The sequence below is a fragment of the Sus scrofa genome, unplaced genomic scaffold (assembly GCF_000003025.6).
Source record: "Sus scrofa isolate TJ Tabasco breed Duroc unplaced genomic scaffold, Sscrofa11.1 Contig2453, whole genome shotgun sequence".
NCBI classification, from domain to species: domain Eukaryota; kingdom Metazoa; phylum Chordata; class Mammalia; order Artiodactyla; family Suidae; genus Sus; species Sus scrofa.
Window position 1 is genome coordinate 100,540 of NW_018085094.1, and position 26,228 is coordinate 126,767.

The following is a 26,228-nucleotide window of genomic DNA, read 5'->3' on the forward strand; positions in this document are numbered from 1 at the left end:
CTAGCCTGGGAACCTCCATATGCCGCAGGTGCAGCCCTAAAAAGCAGAAAAACAAAACAAAACAAAACAAGTGATTGGATATAGTTCCCTGTGTTATACAGCAGGATCTCATGGCTTATCCATTATAAATGTAATAGTTTGCATCTACTAACCCCAAACACCCAATCCATCCCACCCCCTCCCCAGCCCTCTTTGCAACCACAGGTCTTGAAATGCATTCACTTCAAACCAATGGAAAGATATTTCCTTTTCTGGATGTGATTAATAAGAACCAAACTTACCACCCTCTATAACCAACCAGAAAATTGGATAAAGTATATGAAATGGAAATTTTCATATATTGGACAGCAGGCAGCACAGGACCCTGATCTCTGAAAGAAGGCACACAAATGAGTTGAGCACTACACTTTTCCTGGGTCTCCATGTACAGTCAGTTTCCAGATTGTGGGTCCTGGGAAGGAGGCCCCAAATAAGACAACCAGTCTCACTGAGCTAAAGAAACAGAGAGGAGTCTGGAGAGTCTGAAGTGGCTGAAAGGTGAGGGGCAGAGTGCCAGAGAGGAAAAAGCCTTGCAGAAAAGAATGGCCAGAAATCAGCACTGAGGTCTCTTTTAGTTTTTGCTGACTATTAGGATTGCACATAAATAGAGTGAAACTCTGCAAGTCAAAGAAAAGAACCAAGAAGCTATAAACTGAATAATTCCCAGAGCTCATGCAGGGCCAAGAGATATCTGAAGTCTGAAGAGCTAGAGTATAAAGCTGTGGCTGAACATCTGAGACAGGATAGTTATTGGAGATGTGTGGGGAAGGGGTGGGGTTGGGGGAACTTTATGAGCAGGACTTAACTGTCACTGGTATGAAGGTACTCTAGACTATACCCAGCAAAGCTTAAAAACATGCCTTAAAGGATCAAACTCAGTCACAAGTAATTTGAATTGTCTACTCAAACAAAGCCAAATATTCTTTAGAATAATACACAAAATCCAAAATTCAACACATAACAGAGTGCCTAGCATTTAATAAAAAATTACTAGACCAAGCAAGTATCAGAGAAATGTAATCAACTACCAGAAGATAAATGAATCAATAGAAATAGACCCAGGAATGACAAGAGATGAACTAGCAAATAAAACTAAAGCAGCGGAGTTCCCGTTGTGGCACAGTGGTTAGCAAATCTGACTAGGAACCATGAGGTTGCAGGTTCGATCCTTGGCCTTGCTCAGTGGGTTAAGGATCTGGCATTGCCGTGAGCTGTGGTGTAGGTCGCAGACGTGGCTCAGATCCCACGTTGCTGTGGCTGTGGTGTAGGCCAGTGGCTACAGCTCCGATTAGACCCCTGGCCTGGGAACCTCTATACGCCGTGAAGCGGCCCTAGAAAAGGCAAAAAGACAAAAACAAACAAACAAACAAAAAAACAAAAAAAACCCCAAAAAACAAACAAAAACAAAACTAAAGCAGCTATTATGCCTATGCTCAAATATTATAGAAAAGCATAAACATAGGAGAAAAATGGATGTCTTAGTCTGCTCAGTAATGCTGTAATAAATACTAAAGACATGATGGTATAAACAACAAATGTTCATTTGCCACCATTCTCAAGGTTGGGAGTCCAAGATCAGAGGGCCAGCATGGTGGGGTTCTGGAGGGCCTATTACTTGTTTGCAGTCCGCCACCTTCTTGTGTTCACATGGTAAAGAGCAGAGAAAGAGGTAAGCTCTCTTGTGACTCTTCTTATAAGAGCACAAATTCGGGAGGGTTCCACCCTCATGACCTAATCACCCCTCAAAAAAGCACATCTCCTAATACTATTACATTTAGGGTGAGGGCTTCAATAGTGAATTTTGTGGGACACAAACCTGCAGTAAATAAAATGAAATATATAAAAAATAACCAAGTGAAACTTGTAGAAATGAGAAAAACACAGTATCTGAAGAAAAATTCGCTTAGAAAATGAAAATTTATTTGAAAATACAAATAGCATGAGATCAGATATTTCAGAAGCAAAGAACAAAGAACCTGAAGACAACAACAGGATCTATTCTAACTGAAGCAAATAGAAGACTGAAAAAAACCCTGAACTTTGAGAATTTTGGTACAGCAGTAAAGAGGATAGCATATGTCTAACTGGAATATTAGAAGAAAAGGAGAGAGCTGAGGCAGAAAAATAACTGAGGAAATAATGGCCAAAAGTTCTCCAAGTCTGACAAAAAACTATATACTCCCAGATTCAAGAGGTCAATTAACTCCAAGCAAGACAAATACATACACATACACATATACCAATGTACATCATAATCAAAGTGCTAAAACTCAGTAATAAAGACACATGTTAAAAATAGAGGTGGGAGGGAGTTCCCATTGTGGCTCAGTGGGTTAAGAACCCAACAGAGTGTTTGTGAGGATGAGGATTTGATCCCCGGACTTGCTCAGTGGGTTAAGGATCTTGCGTTGTCACAAGCTGTGGCATAGGTCGCAGATAAGGCTTGGATCCATTGTTGCTGTAGCTGTGGCATAGATCGCATCTGTGGCTCCGATTCAATCCCTAGTCTGGGAACTTCAATATGCTGTGGGTGAGGACATAAAAAGAAAAAGAAAAAATCAAACTGACAAGCTTTTGCACAGCAAAGGAAACCAAAAAGAAAACCAAAAAGACAAACAGGATGGGAGAAAATAGTTTCAAATGATGCAACTGACAAGGGCTTAATTTCTAAAATATACAAACAACTTATACAACGCCGCAGCAAAAAAAGCCAACAACCCAATTGAAGAATGGGCAAAAGACAAGAATAGACATTTCTCCAAGGAAGATACACAGATGGCCAACAAGCACATGAAAAAATGCTCAACATCCCTGATTATTAGAGAAATGTAAATCAAAAATACTACTCACACCAGTTAGAATGGCCATCATTAATAAGTCCACAAATAAAAAATGCTGGAGGGGGCGTGGAGAAAAGGGAACCCTCCTGCATTGTTGGTGGGAATATAAGCTGGTGCAACCACTATGAAGAACAGTATGGCGGTACCTTAGAAAACTATACATAGAACTACCACATGACCTAGCAATCCCACTCTTGGGCATATAGCTGGACAAAACTTTCCTTAAAAAAGATATATGCAGAGTTCCCATCATGGCTCAGTGGTTAACGAATCCAACTAGGAAACATGAGGTTGCACGTTCGATCCCTGGCCTTGCTCAGTGGGTTAAGGATCCGGTGTTGCTGTGAGCTGTGGTGTAGGTTGCAGACGTGGCTCAGATCCTGAGTTGCTGTGACTATGGCACAGGCCAGCAGCTGTAGCTCCAATTAGACCCCTAGCCTGGGAACCTCCATATGCCATGGGAGCAGCCCCAGAAAAGGCAAAAAGACAAAAAAAAAAAAAAAAAAAAAAAAAAAAGGCACATGCACCCGCATATTCACTGCAGCTCTATTCACAATAGCCAAGACCTGGAAACAACCCAAATGTCCATTGACAAATGAGTGAATTAGGAAGATGTGGTATATCTACACAATGGAATACTACTCAACCATAAAAAAGAATGACATAATGCCATTTGCAGCAACATGGATGGAACTAGAGACTCTCATACTGTCATCCTGAGTGAAGTAGTCAGAAGAGGAAGACAAATACCATATGATATCACATATCTGGAATCTAATATACGGCACAAATGAACCTTTCCATAGAAAAGAAAATCATGGACTTGGAGAAAAGACTTGTGGGGGAGGGGGAGGGAGTGAGATGGACTGGGAGCTTGGGGTTAATAGATGCAAACTATTGCCTTTGGAACAGTTAGCACTGAGATCCTGCTGTGTAGCACTGAGAACTATCTCTAGTCACTTATGATGGAGCATGATAATGGGAGAGAAAAGAATGTATATATGTATGGGTAACTGGGTCACCATGCTATACAATAGAAAAAAAAAACTGTATTGGGCAAATAATAAAATAAAAAAATTTTTCAAAAATAAGTAAATAAACAAATTTAAAAAAAGAAAAAGAAAGAAAAAAAGCAGAGGTGAGATAAAACACATTTTGTAACAGGAAACAAAAATAAAAATTACAGAAGATTTTGTAGAAGACAAAATATTGGGCTTTCTGAGTATGGTTATATGCTAATGCACAGAATCAGTGAAAGTTATGTTACATGACACAGGGGAATTAAGGTTACAGATGGAATTAATGTTGCTAACTTGTGATGAGAAGGTCATCCTGTATTATCTAGGAGCCCAAAGTAGTCAGAGGGTCCTTATATGTGAAAGAGAGGGAAGCAAGTCAGTGTCACAGTCACAGGGCATGAGAAAAAATCATTAGCCACTGCAGACTCTAAAGACACAAGGAGGCCCCAGGAATGTGGGGAACCTCTAGAATCTGAAAAAGGCAAGGGAATGAGTTTTCCCCTAGAGACTCCAGAAGGAACAAGGCCCTACTGACATGATGATTTTAGCCTAGGGAGATCCATTTTGAGTTTCTGACCTACAGAGCTGTACAATAATAAATTTGTGTTGCTTTAAGCTAATAAGCTGCTGGTGATTTGTTACAGGAACAACAGTGAACTAAGGTCCCTGAATTACAATGGTTCAACTTAAAATTATTTTTTGACTTGATATTGGTGTGAAAGCAATACACATTCAATAGAAACCATACTTTGAATTTTAAATTTTGATCTCCTTCTGGTCTAGCAATATGAGGTATAATCCTCTCTGAAACAGCAGCCTTACCTCTCCATCAGCCACATGATCATGAAGTTGAACAACCAATAGTCTTAACAATATTCTGTACCCAGACAATCATTCTGTTTTTCACTTTCAGCACAGTATTCAGTAAATTACATGAGACAGTCAACATGTTATTATAAAATAGGCTCTCTGTTAAAATGATTTTGCTCAAGAGTAGGCTAATGTAAATATTCTGAGCACGTTTAAAGCAGGCAAAGTTAATATGATGTTTGAGAGATTAAGTGTATTCAATATATTTGCAACTTATGTAATCCCACAGTAAGTCGAGAAAGATATTAGTACATATTTCTTATCAGAAGCCATGCAAGTAGAAGATAAGCAGGTCTCAGTGTGGCAAGACTTGTCAACTTGACAGTTCTATATCTGGTAAAAATCTTTCAAAAATGGAGATAATTTGGAAGAGTGACCAATATAGCAGGCAAGTAGGACATGGGGTTCATCCCCTCCCACAAATACATTAAAAATATATCTACAAGTGGAACGATTCATACAGAACATCTACTGAATGCTGGCAGAAGACTTCAGACTTCCAAAACAGCGAGAAAACCTCCATGCATCCAGGTAGGAAAAAAGGAAAAAGACAAAAAAAAAAAAGAAAGAATTGGCTCACAGAGAGTGAGCTGTGAGAGAAGAAAGGTTCTTGCACCCTGTGAATTTCCCTCACCAATGGGGAGATCAGCCTGGATGGAGGGGATCTTTGGACCCTCAGAGGAGAGCACGGCAACTGGTTTGCAAAGGGCAAAACGGAGAGAGACCTGCACAGAAGGTTGGGACCAGTGCCCTGAGCTCCCTGATCTGCGATGCTCGTCCATCAGAGTGTAGGGTTGCTGGGTTCTGCAGCTTGGGCTTCAGAGATCAGACTCAGGGAGTGGACTGAGGTTGTGTGCATGAAGGCAGCCTTGAAGAGACTGGAGGGTATACTCAGAAGACGCCTGGGCTGACCAGAAAAGCAAGGTGACACTGTTGAGGGGCATGCGAGGAGAGGGGTAGATCTGCCATAAGAGATTCTTGCCTTGCTCTCAGGCAACAGGAAACCACCTACAGAGGCTCCAGGGGAGGGTACAAGCCATCTCTGGCACTGTGGGCTCCAGAGGCAGGCACAGGCCACCAGGGCCACTACAAGACCCATGAGCAGCTGTCAAGGTACCAAGCCCTGCTCAGACCATTGCAGAAGCACGCAAGGGCCACTGCACCTGCACATCCCATATCAAGGGGACAATGGCCAGCACATGCTGAGGAAAGGGATAGCAAGCATCCAAACTAAAAGCCCCTTGATTCTGGACAAGATGGTGGAGTAGAAGGACTTGGGCAAACATCCTCTCACAAAAATCACCAAAATCACAACTAACTGCTAAACTGTCGTCAAAAAAGACTGCAACTAATCAAAAAAGATATTTTACATCCCAAGACAAAGAAGGAGCCACAACATGATGGTAGTAAGGATGCTTTCACAATATAATCAAATCCCATACCCACCAGCTGGGCAACCCACAACCTGGAGGATAATTGTATCACAGAGGTTCTCCAATTGGAGTAAGAGTTCTGAGCCACAACAGTCTTCTCAGCCTGTGGATCTGGCACTGGGAGGAAGAACCCCCAGAGCATTTGGCCTTGAAGGCCAGTGAGGCTTGAACACAGGAGCTTCACAGGACCGGGGTAAACAGAGACTCCACTCTTGGAGGGTGCACACAGGTTTCATAGGGACTGGGATCCAGCACAAAGCAGTGACTCCTTAGGAGCCTGAGACCTATCTGTGGGTCTTAGAGGGTCTCCTGGGGAGATGAGGGATGGCTGTGGCTCACTGTGCAGGCAAGGACACTAGTGGTGGAGGCCTGAGGGAATACTGATCTGCGTGAGCTCTCCCAGAGCTTGTCATGTTGACATCAAGACCTGGCACCACTTAACAGCCTGCAAACTCCCGTGCTGGGGACACCTTGGGCCAAATAACCAGCAGGTTAGAACACATCCCCAGCCGTCAGAGACAGGCTGCCTAAAGTCGTACTGGCCTTACAGTCACCTCGAAACATCCCTTGGCATGAGCCTGCCCACCAGAGGGACAAGGCCCAGTTGCACCCACCAGTGGGCAGACACCAGTCCCTGACACCAGGAAGCCTGCACAAGCCCCTGAACCAACCTCACCCACCAGAGGGCAGACAACAGAAGAAAAAGGAGCTTCAAACTTGTAGTTTGTGGAAAGGAGACCACAAACACAGAAAGTTAGACAAAATGATACGGCAGAGAAATATGTTCCAGATGAAGAAATAAGATAAAATCCTACAGGAAAAACTAACTAAGTGAAGTAGAGATAGTCAATCTACCTGAAAAAGAACTCAGAGTAATGATAGTAAAGACTGACCCAAGATCTCGGAAAAAGAATGGAGGCATAGACAGAGACAATACAAGAAATATTTAACAAAGAGCTAGAATATTTAAAGAACAAACAGAGATGAACAATATAATAATGTTAATTAAAAACACACTAGAAGGAATCAATAGCAGAGTAAAAAAACTGCATAAATTTAAAAATAAATAAATGCTGCGTAGCCATGTGGAGATTACCAATTAGTTTTCTTAACATACTGACAAAAATAAAATCATCACAAATACTGGCATAAATCAGAGATAAGCTAATTACAGTAACTTCAATTAAATAGTTAAGTCAAATGTTTATGCATCAATTACAGTTGTCCTACAATAATTTAAAAAATTGTTGCAGAGTTGTACTTCCTGGTTTCTCATAAATGTTAAAAGCTCAGAAAACTGGTTTCTGTCCATGCCAATCCAAGAAAAATATTCCATCAAGGTACACTTACCACCATATACCTCCTTTCTGAAACTATCCCTCACCCTGGCTTCCATTATAACAGCTTCTCTTAGTTTTCCTTCTACCTGTCTGATTACTAACACCTGTAGAGGCCTTAGGGCCTTCTCTTCCTCTGTTCATCCTATACATGTATCCTCTTCCAGAACTCTATCCCTAAGGCTATTTTCTCAGCTTCCTAGGTGATCACATCATCTCGCTTATGATGTCCAATTCTCCATGCTAGTTCTCTCCCTCATGTCTACTGCAAACATACACCTGCTTACTGGGCATATACATCTACATGGTGATCATGCTATCCATTCAAATCTTTTCCAAGATTTATCTTGTCTATCTCAGTTATTCATACCACCACTCGCCTGCCACTCAAACCTGAAATCTGGACAACTATCCATCACCTCTATGTTCATTTGTATGTTATTATTATCCCTCAAATCTATTCTGTCTTCAGCACTGTTGTATGTTATTATTATCCCTCAAATCTATTCTGTCTTCAGCACTGTTAGTATGTTATTATTATCCCTCAAATCTATTCTGTCTTCAGCACTGTTAGTTCTTCCTCAGAACAGGGCCTCCTCATCTCTCTGACAGTGTGACTCAACAGTCTCACAAAGAGCCCTCAGTCTCTAAGTCTGGGCTGCTTCCATTTAGCCCTTTTCCATGCCTGTCAGTCTACCCTCTTAAATCTTTAAATCTCAGCTCCGCCCAAATTCAGGGTAAAGTCCAGGTTTGCAGATGCAGTGGTGGGTAGGTGTGGAAGCAGCTGTATAACAGTGTCTATTTTCTTACCAGAGTATGCAGTGAGATTATCATCAGAACAAAGGTAAGTGGGACAGGGTGACTGTGGAGGTTTGAGAGAAGAAGACAGAAACAAACCCCAGTAAATCTGCAAGGGAAACCCTATAGCACTGCTGAGTCGAAGTGAGTTACTAACAGCAGGTCTCTGTCATGACTTCAAGCTGACAGCAGTCAGTGTTGTGTAAGGAAGACCACTCTGCCAAGAACAAAATGTTGAGCTACCCTGATGCAAAGACAGCAAAGAGAGACTTAATGAGGGTTGTTGGGCTTTTGCCTGGTGAACAAGACTGGTGTATGCTACATGCCGAGAATTTTTCTAGGTGTAGGGAGACAGCAGAGAGCAAAGCAATGTACTCTCTTAATGGACTTGACACTGTTGAGGGACAAATAAATAATACAATTGCAGGAAATGGTTAAATGTAAATATAAACATTTATATTTTTTAATGTTCATGAGGTCAGAACATTATTAACACAATGTTCTCAACTCTCCCAATCACAAACAAAAAAATGCCTCTTGGCAGTAGGACATGGTTCTCTAAATCTGCCTATTTTAAAGCAGAGGTGAGGGACATTCACAAAGAAGTGTCTAAGTAGAGGCCATAAAAACCTGGCTGTAGTGGAGCTGGGAAGTGCAAAAGGGGTGCATTAATGGATTACTGAGCTAGATAAAATCAGAGACTGTGAAGAGTGTGGCCCACAGACCACTCAGTAGCTGAATTACAAGAATAAGAGAAGGATCTATTATATTGTGGGAGCTAATATTGAAATGTTTGGCCAGCACTGGAGAGAGAGAGAGAGAGAGAGAGAGAGAGAGAGGAGAGAGAGAGAGAGAGAGACAGACTCTTGAATTGTTTGAGAGAGACTTTAGCTTTCAAAAATGAAGCACATTAAAAAAGACTGATGGGACATATAAAAACATGAATATACCTCTGTTAGGTAATCTGAGCATATAGATTAATGTAAGAAAACTATTTTATTACTGAGGAAGGCCTCATTATGAACAGCATATATTATTTTTACTAATGTGGAATGCATTTCTTAGTGTATAAATTTAATTTTAGAATTTTGCCCTGATAACTAGAAGACATATAGGACCAAAAGAACTGGCCATATTCTCAGAGAAATGTATTTTGAAATATATTGGTTTCACTGTGTCACTGAACATAGGTTCATTAGCAACTATGTTTAAAGCTGGATTTTTTCTTCTTCCACATTTTAGACACATTTGACTATTTAAGTTTTTTCTCCTTTAAGGATTTGCTGTTGTCATTGATTGTATTCCAGGTAATGTACAATGTAAAGTCCATTAAGACACATACATTTTCTTATTCACTGCTGTAACTCAATATCCCGAAGAATGTCTGGGCAGATAGGAGGCATTTGAAGATTTTTTTTCAATGAACAAATAATCACAGAATATTTGAAGAGGACCAGAGGAGAAATAAAAAGGTAATTAAAAGTGCTGAAAGAAGAGCATGAAGACTCATTTAATTGGGATTAGCCTAATTCTAGCCCATAATTAGAATATATGGGTTATTATCCATACATGAGTAAGGGTTTCATTTATCATGGAGAAGTATAAAAATTACTAATATCTGAATATCATAATAAAGGGATTAAAACAAGTTCATGGAAGACTGTTGAAATATGAATAGATACCTGTTCATTTAGTATGGCTGAGTCTGGTCTCCCATGCAAGTGAATTACTAGTCAAATTCTGAAGGCCTCTATTCATCCTTGGAATTATCATAATTATTTCTAACAATGTCAGATATGTCAGATATGGCTGATCATGTGTGGTTTGTAAGACAATCCCTAAATTCCACCTGTGTTGTTATTCATTAAAAAAAAAAAGTGACTAAGATGGAATCAAAAGAAAATTTCAATACCTGGTCTAAGAAATACAGATTCAAAATATTACATACCATGTATCATGTGAACAACTATATGAATGACACACTCATTAACGTTTCAGATGTGAAATCTAACAAATTGTTTTACTTCTTTTTTAATGAGTTACAGAATTAAGCACAGGTTCTTGACCCTAAAAACCCCACTGGATGGAAAAAATCAAGACTCATTTTTATTCACCATTAAGAGTGCAGTGAGCTGAGAGGGTCCTCTAATATGTATCTACAGGAATCTGATTTCAGTCAAGGACCATCCAGTAAAATTTCCACTCTAATCAAGAGAATGGAACTTGACTGAGAATGACAATCACTTTGATATATGACGAACCAGATTTTTGTTTCTGTCTTCATGGTTATCTTAAATGATTAAATGGTATTTTCCCATCTACAAAAGAGCTATGCTTAATGTTTAATCAAATTATGGTATAATTCATTGTTTTAAATTAAAGACACTTGAAAAATCTATAAAAACCATAGCCTAACAAGCAGAGGATGGAGTCAGTCTTCAAGGTACTATTTAGCCCCAGTGTCAGGCCACATCAGCCTTTAGAATTCCTGAAACAGCAAGAACTTTACCAGAGCATGGCTTGATACAAATCTTATCTTCAGAAGATGTGTTAACATTACAAAGTAGAAACGTTTAGAGCAGTGAATGCTTTGATATGTTTCAAGGATTTCAAATAACAAGGTTTTTTGGGTCAAACTCTTGGCATATGGAAGTTCCCAGGGGTTGAACTGGAGCTGCAGCTGCTGGGCTACACTGCAGCAATAGCAACGCCATATCTGGACCATGTCTGTGACCTACACCACAGCTAACAGCAACACTGGATCCTTAACCCACTAAGTGCGGCCAGGGATTGAACTGGCATCCTCATGGATACTAGTTCAGTTCGTTTCTATGGAGCCACAAACAGCAAGTTCTTTTAATGGACTTTTTTTCCCTTAAAATTTTTGTTTTCTTAATATTATTTGAAAATTTCCATCTTTGCTTATTTCATAGGAATATAGGAAGAATCAATAAGACAATATTTACAAAAATTTTATGGAAAAAATGTATTAACATCCAGAGGTATTTTTACATCCTATAAAAAAACTGAATGTTCTGAAGAGATTAAAAAATCAACATTTTGGGCACAATATTTTCATAAAGCAAATAAATACCAGGTTAAATTGAATTCATATGTGCAGATAAAACTTAAAAGAATATCTGATTTTTTATCACAGAGAAAGCATAAAAATGTTAATGCATTTATAGATATGTGCTACTTCAAGCAATAACTACTGTACTTACTATCATTTTAAAAAACAGTAAAAATGAACATTACCCACAAAATAGCACATTTTAGCCAAATGCTGTCCTCTTACAACTGTGTGATTCGTGATTAAACATAATTTGTTTTTCTGTGACATCAAAATAACCTCTTTAAACCAATGTATATTTAAAAAAATTTCTCCTTCCCTTCTGCTGAAAAGGGAGGGAAATGAAAGATATCTCTTCAGAATTTACCTTGAATAATAAACTGTTCCATGTTTTCTTTGAAAGGCTGGATGTGTTCTTGTGAGGATACCTGGTACACTTTCCCTGCTTCAACCTCACAGGCTGAAAAGAGAGACACTTGTTAGAATATCACAGTTAATGAGGCATTAAAACAATGAAAAATATATTAGCTAGGGTTAGAAAATTCTGTTAACCATGATAACTGACATATGTCTACACATTATTTGGGAACATCCAAACGCTGACAAAAGAAGCCTATGATCAAGACTTTACTTCGGTGGATGGAAATTTTTTTTTTTTTGAAAAGTTAAAGTATAGTTTATGTACAATATTATGTTAGTTTCAGGTGTACACAGTGACTGAGCATTTAAATAGATTATGAAATGATCACCAGATTAAGTCTAGTTATTATCTACGACCATACAAAATTATTAAAATACATTGACTATATCCTTATGCTGTATATTACAGTCCCATTACTTATTTATTTTATATTAAATGCAAGATTGTACCTCTTAGCAACTTTACCTTTTTCAACTATACCCTCTTCCTCAACCCTGGTAACCACAAGTTTACTCTTTGTATCTATCTTTCTGGTTCGTTTTGTTCGATCATTTGTTTTGCTTTTTGGATCACATATAAGTTGGTCTCTCTCTGACTTATGTCACTTAGCATAATATCTACCAGGTCCAATCATGCTGTTGCAAATGGAAAGCTATCTTTTTTATGGCCGAGTAATATTCCAGTGTGTGTATGTGAAACGTGTATGCAATTATATATATGAAACATGTCTTTATCCGTACATCCATTGGTAGATAACTTAGGTTGCTTCTGTTATCTTGGCTACTATAAATAATGCTTCAATGAATATAGGCATCCATGCATATATAACTTTGAATTAGTATTTTTGTTTTATTGGGGTAAATATCCAAAGGTGGAACTGTTGGGTCATGTGGTAGTTCTGTTTTCAATTTCTTAAGGAATCTCCATACTGGTGGAGGTTCATGAATTTACATTCCCATTGACAGTGCATGTAGAGTTCCTTTTCTCCACATCCTTGTCAATACTTATTACTTCTCAGCTTTTTGATAACAGCCATTCTGACAGGAGTGAGGTGATACTGTGGTTTTGATTTGATTCTCCTGATGATTAGTGATGTTGAACATCCTTACATGTGTTTTTTGGCCATTTTTGTATTTTGGGGAAATGTCTACTGAGGTTCCCCTGCACATTTTTTTTTCATTTTTAAAGCTTTATTAAAGTACAGTTCATTTACAATGTTGTGATCATTTCTGCTATATAACAAAGTGATTCACTTATACATATACATACATCAATTCTTTTTCAGATTCTTTTCCTGGCTCTGTTGGCCAGGTCCCCATTGGCCAGTTATTCTATATACCAGAGTGCCCTGCATACTTTTTAATTGGATTGCTTGTTTTTTTATATTAAGTTGTGTGATTTTTAAATATGATTTGGATATTAATGCCTTATCAAGTATATTTGCACGTATATTATCCCATACAATAGGCTGCCTTTTTGTTTTGTTGATGGTTTTCTTTGTTGCACAAAGGCTTTTTCATCTGATATGACCCCATTTGTTTATTTTTGCTTTTCTTACCCTTGCTTGAGGAGACAGATGTAAAAACTATATCCATAGGACTGATGTCAAAGAACATACTGCCTATAATTTCCTGTAGGTGTTTTGTGGTTTCAGTTCTTACATTTAAGTCTGTAACCATTTTGAGTTTATTTTTGTATATAGTATGAGAAAAGAGTCCAGTTTCATTCTTTTGCATCTGGCTGTTCAGTTTTCCCCAAAGCATTTATTGAATGGGCTATCTTTACCCCATTGTATATTAATGGATCCTTTGTTGTAGATTAATTGACCATATAAGTGGTGGTTTATTTCTGGGCTCTCTATTCTGTTCCATTGATCTATGTGTCTGTTTTTCTGTCAGTACCATACTGTTTGGATTGCTCTAGCTTTGTAATACAGTCTGAAGTCAGGGAGCATGATACCTTCAGTTTTGTTCTTTCTCAAGATTGCTTTGGTTTTGGGGTCTTTTGTGGTTCCATACAAATTTTAGGGTGATTTATTCTAGTTCTGTGAAAAATGCCACTGGTGATAAGGACTGCACTCAATCTATAGATTCCCTTGAGTAGTATGGACATTTTAACAATAGCAATTCTTCCAATTCATAAGCATGATATATTTCCATTTATTTGTCTCATCTTCAATTTCTTTCATCAATGTCTTATTGTTTTCAGAGTTGTCTCTCACATCCTTGGCTAAATTTACTCCTAGGTATTTTATTCTTCTTGATGCAATTGTAAATGGAATTATTTTCTTAATTTCTAAGGTAATTATTATTAGTGTACAGAAATGGTACAGATTTTTGTATACTAATTCTTACATTTAACTTTACTTTTTTTTTTCCCCACTGTACAGCAAGGGGGTCAGGTTATCCTTACATGTATACATTACAATTACAGTTTTTCCCCCACCCTTTCTTCTGTTGCAGCATGAGTATCTAGACATAGTTCTCAATGCTATTCAGCTGGATCTCCTTGTAAATCTATTCTAAGTTGTGTCTGATAAGCCCAAGCTTTACTAACTTTACTTATTAGTTCCAATAGATTTTTGGTGGCATCTTTAGGATTTTTTTTTATATATACTATAATGTCTTCTGTAAACAGTGGCAGTTTTACTTCTTCCTTTCCAATTTGGATTCCTTTTATTTCTCTTTCTTGCCTGCTATGGCTAGGACTTCCAATACTATGATAAATAAAAGTGGCAAGTGAGGGTCCTTGTCTTGTTCCTGATCTTGGAGGAAATGCTTTTGACTTTTTGCTGCTGAGTGTGATATTTGTTGTGGACTTATCTATTTGGACTTTATGCTAAGGTATGTTCCCTTTATACCCATTTTCTGGAGAGTTTTTTAAAATCATAGATGGATGTTGAATTTTGTTAAAAGCTTTTTCTACATATATTGAGATGACCATATGATTTTTAGTCTTCATTTTGTTAATTTAACAGGGGAGGATTTTGAGAGCCTACCTGACAAAGCTCCAATCCAAGCCACTCTGAAAAGTAAGCTCCAAGGATTAGACCCATAAAAATGTTCACACGGTGATTCTAATGTGCACTGATGCATGAGGTAGGGAGGGGAAGGAAGAATGCTGACTAGGTTCATAGCTTGGGTGGCTTGCGGGTGAAGACCACAGGTGGAAAAGTAGCTTTCAGAGGAAAGAAAATTAACATGCCTTTGATTTGCTGCATTTTAAGATGCCAGTGTAATATCTAAGTGCAGTTTCCAGGAAGCAATTGGGTGTATGAGTTTACAGATAAGAATGATAAAAGGAAATGCTGAATAAGACCACTTGAGAAAGAGTTAGGCCAAGGCTGAACATTGGAGCCATACCAACTTTCACGAAGAAGCAGAGAAAAAGAAGGCCCTGAAGAAAAGAAGTCTTAGAAGGAAATGTGAGATACTGTGAGAATCAGAAGTGAGTGGGGCTAATAAAGCCAAAGGGCCAGTGAGTCATAAAGAGTGAGCCAAAGGCAACAGAAACATCAAATAAAACAAAGGTGGCAGTAAAATGCCTCTTAATTTGGCAAATCTCGAAAACAGTTTTCGCAATGCTAGGGACAAGCTATAACAGAGTGAGGAGGCAATGGGAAGTCAAAGAGCACAGTAGACCAGGAATCTGTTACCATCTTTGTCAGCACATGTATTCTAGAACAAGTGTCCAGCAAAGGTGAGGTGTGGGCCATGGGCAGGATGCTGGATAAATAAGCACAGATTCTTTACAGCTTCTGAAAAAATACTCCAAATTTCCTAGTCTTATCAACAGAGGGCCAGCAGGTCCAGCTGCTTATCAAGAGAAATGAATAATTTACATGGATCATTCTATCTTAAAGATGAATTTCAGAAAAATTTGACCTGTAACAATTAAATATCTATAGACTAAGGCCAAAATAGTTCCTTATCACCCAAATGTAATGAAAGAGAACAGAGATTCATACATACGAACACCACAATACCTTAGTATGGACACAGCAGAATTAGCAGCAATACAGCTGGTGGAATAAGTTATGCTTGCTGAGCTCACCACTTTAAATATCAAAACAAAGCTAAATCAGACTGAATGGGTTTATAAATATACTACTTAACAGGTATTTCATAGGTGTACTCTTTAACAAGAATTTTGAAAGTGAACACTGTTTAACACTGAAATGAATGGTTTTGCTCCTTAAATAATCACTCTTATGAGAATAATTCCCAATTTTTATGTTACTTTCCATCACAAGTGATTGTTTTCAAACATGATACACTTCCATGAGAGAAGAGGTAAAACTGTCATTGTCTGAAGATGACATGATACTATATCTAGAAAACCCTAAGGACTCCACACGAAAACTACTTGAACTGATCAATGAATTCAGTAAAGTGGCAGGATGCAAGATTAACATTCAGAAATAGGTTGCATTTCTGTATACTAACAATGAAATATTGGAAAAGGAATATAAAAATACAATACCTTTTAAAATCACACCCCTAAAAACTAAATACCTAGGAATAAACCTGAACAAGGAGGTGAAAGACTTATATATTGAGAACTATAAAACATTATTCAAGGACATTAGAGAGGATTTGAAGAAATAGAAAGATATTTCATGCTCTTGGGTTGGGATAATTAATATCATAAAAATGGCCATACTACCCAAAGCAATCTACAGAGTCAATGCAATCCCTATCAAATTACCCATGACATTTTTCACAGAACTGGAACAAACAAATCCAAAAATTTATATGGAAACATAAAAGACCCAGAATTGCCAAAACAATCCTGAGGAAAAAAAAAATCAATCAGGAGGCATAAATCTTCTAGAATTCAGAAAATATTACAAAGCTACAGTCATCAAGACAGTGTGGTACTGGTACAAAAGCAGACATACAGACCAATGAAACAGAACAGAGAACTCAGAAATAAACCCAGACAGCTACAGTCAATTAACCTTTGACTAAGTAGGCAAGAATATAAAATAGGAAAAAGACAGTCTCTTCATTAAGTGGTGCTGGGAAAACCACACAGCCACATGTAAATCAGTGAAACTGGAACACACCCTCACACCATGCACAAAAATAAACTCAAAATAGCTTAAAGACTTAAATGTAAGACAAGACACCATCAAACTCCTAGAAGAGAACATAGGCAAAACATTTTCTGACATCAACTGTACAAATGTTTTCTGAGGTCAGTCTCCCAAGGCAACAGAAATAAAAGCAAAAATAAATCACTGGGATCTAATCAAACTGACAAGCTTTTGCATAGCAAAGGACACCATTAAAAAAACAAAAAGACAACATACAGAATAGCAGAAAATAGTTTCAAATGATGTAACTGACAAGGGCTTAATCTCTAAAGTATATGAACAACTTATACAACTCAACAGCAAAAAACCCAACAACTCAATTGAAAAGTGGGCAAAAGAGGTGAATAGATATTTCTCCAAAGAATATATACAGATGGCCAACAGGCACATGAAAAAATGCTCAGCAGCACTAATTATTAGAGAAATGCAAATCAAACTACTATGAGGGACCACCTTACACCTATCAGAATGGCCATCATTAACAAGTCAACAAATAACAAATGCTGGAGAGGGTATAGAGAAGAGAGTACCCTCCATGCTGTTGGTGGGAATGTAAACTGGTACAACCAACTATGGAAAGCAGATAGATGTACCTCAGAAAACTAAATATAAAAATACCATATGACCCAACAATCTCTTCTTGGGCATATATCAAGACAAAACTTTCATTTAAAAAGACATATGCACCCGTTATGTTCATTGCAGCATTATTCACAATAGCTAAGACAGGGAAACCACGTAAATGTCCATCGACAGATGAATGGATTAAGAAGATGTGGTATATAACACAATGGAATACTACTCAGCCACAAAAAAGAACAAAATAATGCCATTTGCAGCAATGCGGATCTAGCTAGAGACTCTCATATTGAGTGAAGTAAGTCAGAAAGAAAAAGACAAATACCATATGATATCACATATCTGGAATCTAATATATGCTACATATGAATGTTTCCACAGAAAAGAAACTCATGGACTTGGAGAACAGACTCATGGTTGCCAAGAGAGAGGGAAAAAGAGTGGGATGGACTGGGACTCAGGAGTTAATAGATACAAACTATTACATTCAGTGTGGATAAGCAGTGAGATCCTGCTGTAAATAGGACAGGGAACTGTATCTAGTCACTTGTGATGGAACAAGATGGAGGATAATGTGAGAAAAAGAATACACACACACACACACACACACACACACACGTATGACTGGGTCACTTTGCTATACAGCAGAAATTGACAGAACACTGTAAATCAACTACAATGGAAAAAAATCATAAAAAAAGAAAATATAACAGCTGTGACTTTCAAAAAGGTAGTTAGCCTTTCTCAGCTTCTTCATCTATAATACACAAGTAACTATAGAACCTGCCTCCCAGGGTTGTTACAAAGAATAAATTAGTTGATATATGTAGAGGACTTAGAACTGTGCCTGGTCCATACTAAGGGCTATGAAAGATTTCACCATCATTACTGTCATTGTTATCTTTACTGTTATCAGCAAGAGTAGCAAAGAGAAAAGTAAGAGAGGCGTCCTTGTCATGGCTCAGTGGAAACGAATCTGACTAGTATCCATGAGGACATAGGTCTGATCCCTGGCCTCACTCAGTGGGTTAAGCATCTGGTGTTGCCACGAGCTGTGGTGTAGGTTGCAGAAGCAGGTCCCATCTGGCGTTGCTATGGCTGTAGGCTGTAGGCCAGTGGCTATAGCTCCTATAGCTCGACCCCTAGCCTGGGAACATCCATGTGCCAAGGGTGCAGCCCTAAAAAAGACAAAAAAAAAAAAAAAAAAAAGAAAACAAAAAGAAAAGTAGGAGAGCCTGGGGGCTAAAAGCATGGGGTTCTGAAAACTGGGTTTGTGTCCTGTGTCGTCCACTTAGGATTTGTCCCCCTTTGGCCAAGTAGGTGTCACTCTGCTTCAGTTTCTTCATTTGTAATATGGAGTTAATAATAGCATCTACTTTTCTGTGAAGATCAAAGGAGTTCACGCAGATAAAATACACAGAAGACTGCTGGGTATACAGTAAAAGGAACATCACATCTGCTACAGTTATTGGATAATTATCACCAGCACAAACTACCAGAGGCACAGCTACTAATATACAACAAGGACACTGAATTCTCATCTCTCAAGTCTCAAGAAGCACTGAAGGCAATGCTTCAGATTAGGGGAATGACATTTCTGTAGGGACAAACTAGAACATGTTATCATTTTTTTTCAAACATATTCCTCACTGGGAGTGACTAATTCTCACATACCTTACACTTGGTTAAAACATACCTGATAATCAATGGTGATATGATATATGTTGATACTATGGATGACAGAGATAGACTAGATGAGCCCTCCAGGTCTCTCTGACACCACGTGTTATGCCTTTCAATTTGTCTATATGCTCAGAAAGAGGAGGGTCCATAACTTCCCAGTCAGCTAAGGTATGAATCAAAGTCTGATGTGAGCAAGTTCTCCGACTTGTTTACTGGTGTCTGAGCATAAAATGTGACAAAGTGTGAGTGTACATTGCTGGCAATGTGCTTTCTTCTCACATTTGGCCTTAGGAAACATGAAAAGTTAACATTTCCTTATATCATAAGTAATACCACTGTAGTCATTTGGATCATTTGGACTTACTCTACTAGTAATGGTGGTCCAAAGTAAAATTAAAATAATTCTAAATTACTGGGAGTTTCTGTTGTGGCTCAGTGGTTAACGAACCTGACTAGCAACCATGAGGACGCGGGTTTGATTCCTGGTCTCGCTCAGTGGGTTAAGGATCTGGCATTGCCCTGAGCTGTGGTGTAGTTCACAGTCACGGCTTGGATCCTGCATTGCTATGGCTCTGGTGTAGGCTGGCAGCTACAGCTCTGATTCGACCTCTAGCCTGGGAACCTCCATATGCTGCAGGTGGGGCCCTAAAAAGACAAAAAACAAAAAAGTGAAAGAAAATTACTTGACATATGCAGTATTTATGCAAATAGCACAATTTTATATATCAAAACTCCACAAGTTTGTATTGTGCAGGATTTAGGAGGAAATACTGGTGTGATTCTTTTTTTTTTTTTTGATAGGCGAGAAATAGGTTTATTAAGATAGGACACTTGTAAAGAGATGCAAGCAGGCAGGCAAGGAGGCTCCTAGTGTTGATTCTTTTAGCTTCAGCCTTGAATATACTGAATGACACCGCTATAAGAGATGAAGCCATGAAGACTAATCCCAAGTCTCTGGGGCTGCACAGGGACATTTCTAGTGACCAGGGGCCTAGTACTATTGAGGCCAACCTTTCTGCTTTTTCACTACTCATCTTGAGACAGTCCTTCATTTAGAACTGAATTGTGCATGCCACTAACTTCACATCATCACCTTATCATCCTCTGGTATAACACAGAGGGAAGGCTAATCTTAGAGTAGCAAGTTTCATTTCAAATATCAATTCTGATCACATAATAGAATTAACTTTTCTGTTGAGTGTTATCACACATTACCTTTTCTTTACTGAAGTATAGCTAATGTACAATATTATGTAAATTACAGGTGTAAGATATGGTGATAAACAATTTTAAATGTTATACTCCATTTGTAGTTATTATAAAATATTGACAATATTCTCTGTATTATAAAATATATCCTTGCAATTTATTTTATAAATAAGTTTGTAAATCACTCCCTCACCCCTATATTGCTCCTCCCCTATTCCCTCTCCCCACTGGTAACCACTAGTTTGTTCTCTATATCTGCGTCTGCTTTTTTTTTTTGTCATATTCACTAGTTTGCTGTATTTTAGTATTTCCACATATAAGTGATATCATACAGTACTTATCTTTCTCTGACTTATTACATTCTGCATAATACCCTCCAATTCTATCCATGTTGTTGCAAATGGCAAAATTTCATTATTTTTAACAGCTGGGTAGATCCATCTCATGTATATACCACATCTTCTTTATTCATTTATATGTTTTTGTTTGTCTTTTTAGGGCCACAACCATGGCCATATGGAAGTTCCCAGGCTGGGGGTCAAATCAGAGCTGCAGTTAGTGGCCTACGCCACAGCCACAGCAATGCCAAATCCTGGCTTCATCTGTGAACTACGCCACAGATCATGGCAACGCCAGATCCTTTAACCCACTGAGCGAGGCCAGGGATTGAAATCACATTCTCATGGATACTAGTTGGGTTCATTACTGCTGAGCCATGATGGGAACTGTCCATTCACCTGTTAATGGATATTTAGGTTGTCTCCATTTTATCTTGATAACTGTAGATAATGTTGCAATGAATCTTGGAGAGCATGTATCTTTGCAAATTTGTGTTTTTGTTTTGTTCAGATAAACATCCAGGAGTGGAACTGCTGGGTCATATAATAGTTCTATTTTTTGTTTTTTGAGAAGCCTCCACACTGTTATCCACAGTGGCTGCAACAATTTACATATTCACCACCAGTGAACGAGGGTCTCCTTTTTTTCCACATTTTTGCCAACATTTGCTATTTGTGTTCTTTTTGATAATAGCCATTCTGACATGTGTTAGGCAATATCTCATTGTGGTTTTGATTTGCATTTCCCTGATCATTAGCGATGTTGAACATCCTTTCATGTGCCCATTGGCCATCTGTATGTTTTCTTTGAAAAAAATGTCTATTCAGGTCTTCTGGCCATTTTTTAATTGGGTTGTTTTTATAAGCTTGAGTTGTATGAGCTTTTGAAATACTTTAGATATTAATCCCTTACTGGTCATATCATTTGCAAATATTTTCTCCCATTCAATAGGCTGTCTTTTCATTTTGTTGATAGTTTCCTTTGCTGTGTAAAAGCTTTTTGTTTAGAGGTCCCATTTATTTATTTTTGCTTTTATCCTTTGCTTTAGGAGACAGATCCAAAAAAATATTGCTACAATTTATGTCAAAGAGTGTTCCACCTATGTTGAGAGCTTTAAGGCTTCTGGTATTATATTTAGGCCTTTAATCAACTTTGAGTTTATTTTTGTATATGGTGCAAGAGAATGTTGTAATTTCGTTCTGTTACATAGAGCTGTCCAGTTTTCCTGGCACTATTTATTGAAGAGAGCCTTTTCTCCATTGTATATTCTTACCTCTTTTGTGGTAGATTAATTGACCATAAGTGTGTGGATTTATTTCTGGGATCTTTATTTTGTTCCATTGATCTGTGTGTCTGGTTTTGTGCCAGTACCATACTCTTTTGATGACTGTAGCTTTGCAGTACAGTCAGAAGTCAGGGAGCAGGATTCCTCCAGTTACATTCTTTTTTCTCAAGATTACTTTGGCTATTTGGGGTCTTTTGTATTTCCACACAAATATTAAAATTATTTGTTCTGGAGTTCCCGTGTGGTGCAGTGGTTAACGAATCCGACTAGGAGCCATGAGGTTGCAGGTTCGGTCCCTGCCCTTGCTCAGTGGATTGACGATCCGGCGTTGCTGTGAGCTGTGGTGTAGGTCGTAGACGTGGCTCGGATCCCGCGTTGTTGTGGCTCTGGAGTAGGCTGGCGGCTACAGCTCTGATTGGACCCCTAGCCTGGGAACCTCATATGCCGCGGGAGCGGGCCAAGAAACAGCAAAAAAAAAAAAAAAAAAAAAAAATTATTTGTTCTAGTTTTGTGAAAAATGCCCTTGGTATTTTTATATGGACTGCATTGAATTTGTAGACTGTCTTGGGTAATATGGTCATTTTAACAATACCAGTGTCCACACAGTAGAAAGAGCTCCCAATAATGGCTCTTGCCAGTGTCTATGTTCCCAGGGTGAGCTGCAGGCACCCCTGCCTCACTGAGAGATTGTCTAAGGTTAGCAGGCTGGGTCCTTTCAAATTCTGCTTTTGTCCTGGGTCCAGTGCATGTGAGATTTTGTGTGTGACCTTTAAGAGTAGTGTCTCTATTTCCCCCAGTCATTTGGGACCCCCAAAATTAAGTCCAGCTGTCCTTCAAAACCAAGTGCCCAGGGGGCTTGATTTCCTTGGTTTAAGACTCCTGGGTAGGGGAGCCTGATGTGGGGCCCAGAACTCACTCCTGTGAGAGAATTTCAGCAATATAATGATTCTCTAGTATGTTCGTCACCCACTCCAGGCTACGGGACTTGACTATATTGCAAGGCAGCCCCTTCTACCCATCATGTTGTGGTTCCTTCTCTGTCTTTAGTTGTAGAAGATCTATTCTGGTAGGTTCTGGCTTTTTTTCATTAATAGCTGTTCTATAAATAGGTGTGCCCATGAGAGGAGGTGGGTTCAGGGTCGTTCTACTCCGCCATCTTGACTGATTTCCCAGAAGGGACCACATTTATGTATTTATGTATTTATTTTCTTTTTTGGCTGCCCCACAGCACATAGAGTTCCTGGGTCAGGGCTCAGATTCTAGCAGTTGCAACCTACACTGCAGCTGTGGCAACACTGGATCCTTAACCCACTGTGCCAAGTTCCTGCTGTGGTACAGCAAACTAGCCAAAGGAAACGTCCTATGGAATTTTGATATCCAACAATAGCCTTCCATATCTAAATCCATGCCTAAATAAAAAAATTTTTTTTTTGTCTTTTTGCCATTTCTTGGGCTGCTCCCACGGCATATGGAGGTTCCTAGGCTAGGGGTCTAATTGGAGCTGTAGCTGCCAGCCTACTCCAGAGCCATAGCAATGCAGGATCCAAGCCACATCTGCAATCTACACCACAGCTCACAGCAACGCCGGTGAGCAAGGGCAGGGACCGAACCTGCAACCTCATGGTTCCTAGTTGGATTCGTTAACCACTGCACCACGACGGGAACTCCTAAAATTTAACCTTTTAAAATCACATTGCTTTTAAAATTCATTAATGTGACTAATGATGACATTTTCTACCAAAAAAAAAAAGAATGAGACAATTTCTAGCCATCTCCTTTCCCAAATCTTATGGTATTTCATAGGAACATGGTTTCTGTGAACAAATTGTTAAATAAACATTACTACTAGCTCATAACTTTTCATAGCAAAGCAAAGCAAATTGTAGAAATTTTCAGAAGTTCTGAAGATGATATGGGGAGACTACAAGGAAAGGTAAACTGAGTTTTCCTCTAACCTGTCCTCAGTTAATATTGACAAATGCCTCTCATAATATATTAAAACCCAAAGTAGCTTAAAATGGAATGAAAGTTATACCAAACTTGTTTTAAAGAAATGTATACACAAGGATGACAAGCTTCAACCATACATAGAAAAGGGATAATGGAGTCAGAAATATTAAATAGATGCTAAATCTAGTGGGTGAAACTTGATGAGGAACAAGATATTTACATACTCTCACAGAATCACCACCCAATTACTTACTAATTATAGATAGAAAAACATAGTTTCTTAGTGGAGGAACCAGCAGATAGCACTAAACAAAGAGACCAGAGTGTTGTATTCTCATTAACAATAATGAGACTTCTGGACATCATGGACTTTGAGAGAGGACACATGTCATTCGGCAGACAAATCCAAAGGAAGAGGTGTCTACAAAACCAGCAGCTGTAAACTTCAAAAATGGTACAGTCAAGAACGATAAATACTAAGGAACTGCTTTATTTTCAAGAGGCCTCAGGAGACATTACAATTAACTGCAGTGTGTGATCTTGGATTGGGAAAACAGCTATAAAGAATGCTTCTAAATATGCTTGGTGGGTTCAATAACAGTACTTGTCGATGTCAAATATGCTGAATTTGATAATTATATACTGTGCATACGTAAAAGGATATCCATATTCTTAGAAATATATTGTAAAGTATTTAGGGGTAACGATGTCTCTGACTTGCTGGCATATGGTTTAGAAAAAATTATACACACCTACTATGTATGTACATACGTGTCTATAGGTGGGGGACAGGAGGGAGAAGTGGGACAAAAAAGACAATGGATGCTGTAGGTAAAGCATATCCAGGAGTTCCATGTGCTAGCTTGCAACTTTTCCATAAGTTTGAGTTACATCAAAATAAAAGGCTATATACAAACAACAACAGTGAATAACAAAGTGTTCCAATTTGTCTGACTTGAAATTTTAAGAATTCTAACCAAAGGACTTGAGGGCAGGTGACTTCTACACAATTCCTTGTTTATAGAGTTAAAGACAATCAAATATGCCTCACGGATAGTGTAAAGCTTGGCTTTCACTTAACATTTGGCTTAAGATGAGGAGTCTGAAGGCACTACAGCTGCAGACACAAGCATCTCTTCAATTGACAGTTTGAGTGGCACTTCAGAGTGACAGCAAACACATTGGTAATGGTTACCAGGCAGATTTTTAAAGATTACTCACAAGCTCTACTCTTACAAATAAATAAAAATACTCAACTTTTTTAAAGGTGGTTGTAAAAGGTTATTACTTCATTGATTTAAACCATATTTAAGATGGCCAATGCAGCATCTTAACAATAAAACAATAAAAACATCCGCACCACAAATTAGCCTGCTTATATTTCACGTACCGTTCTAGAATTCTTCAAATACGTCTATCCTTAACTGTAATATTTCCAAAAATTAACAAGTTGCTCAAACATTTAGAATTTGGACAAATAAATCCTTTGATTAAAATTTACAAAAACAATGGTATGATGCCTGGAGTATAAAAGTGGTTTACATAAAACTGGAAATATCATACAATGACACTAGTATAGTACATCTATAAATGCAATGTGAAGCCTCTGATATTTTCTAAGGATATAGTAATATCATATTTAGAGGCCTAGGTGATAAAGCTTATCAAGGGCATAAATGATTATCCTAGAAACTTATACAGGATCTTCATAATACTGGCCAAGTGCTTGGCCTCCTCTTGGCTGCCAATAAAAGTGTCATTACACGATGACTTGAAGAGTAATTGCAGGCATCTCTGGCTGGCCTAGAAATCACAGAGCCTCCTTCAGAGTCTCTGGAGTAGTACTGTCACCACAATGACCAATTCTTCCAATTCTGATGTTCCCTGATCCTGGTCTGGAATGGGTAACTGACAGACAGGTATGCACCAACATGAAGTAGTTTAGTAAACACTCCATATAATCAACCTGTGATGAGCAACACCCAACACCTGAAACAGACCCACTGTTATTTGCTTCATGGTCTCTGATTTCAAACTGTATTACAAACCCACAGTAATCAAAGCAGCATGATATTGGCAGAAAAACAGAAACATAGATCAAAGGAACAGAATTGAGAGGCCAGAAATAAACACACATATATATGGACAATTAATTTCTGAAAAAGGAAAAAAGGACACACAATGGAGAAAAGACAGTCTCCTCAATAAATCGTGTTGGGAAAACTGGATAGCCAGACTTTAAAAATGAAACTAGG

The 26,228-nt window shown here is 38.4% G+C and overlaps 1 protein-coding gene across 1 annotated transcript in view; it reads right to left on the reverse strand.

The window, feature by feature from the left end:
* The window catches only part of FMN2 (formin 2), a 308,540-nt gene that overhangs the window by 54,435 nt on the left and 227,877 nt on the right, over positions 1-26,228 (reverse strand). Inside the window, 1 exon segment of the mRNA XM_021081836.1 lies at positions 11,777-11,869. Within this exon segment, the coding sequence (XP_020937495.1) occupies positions 11,777-11,869 (93 nt within the window).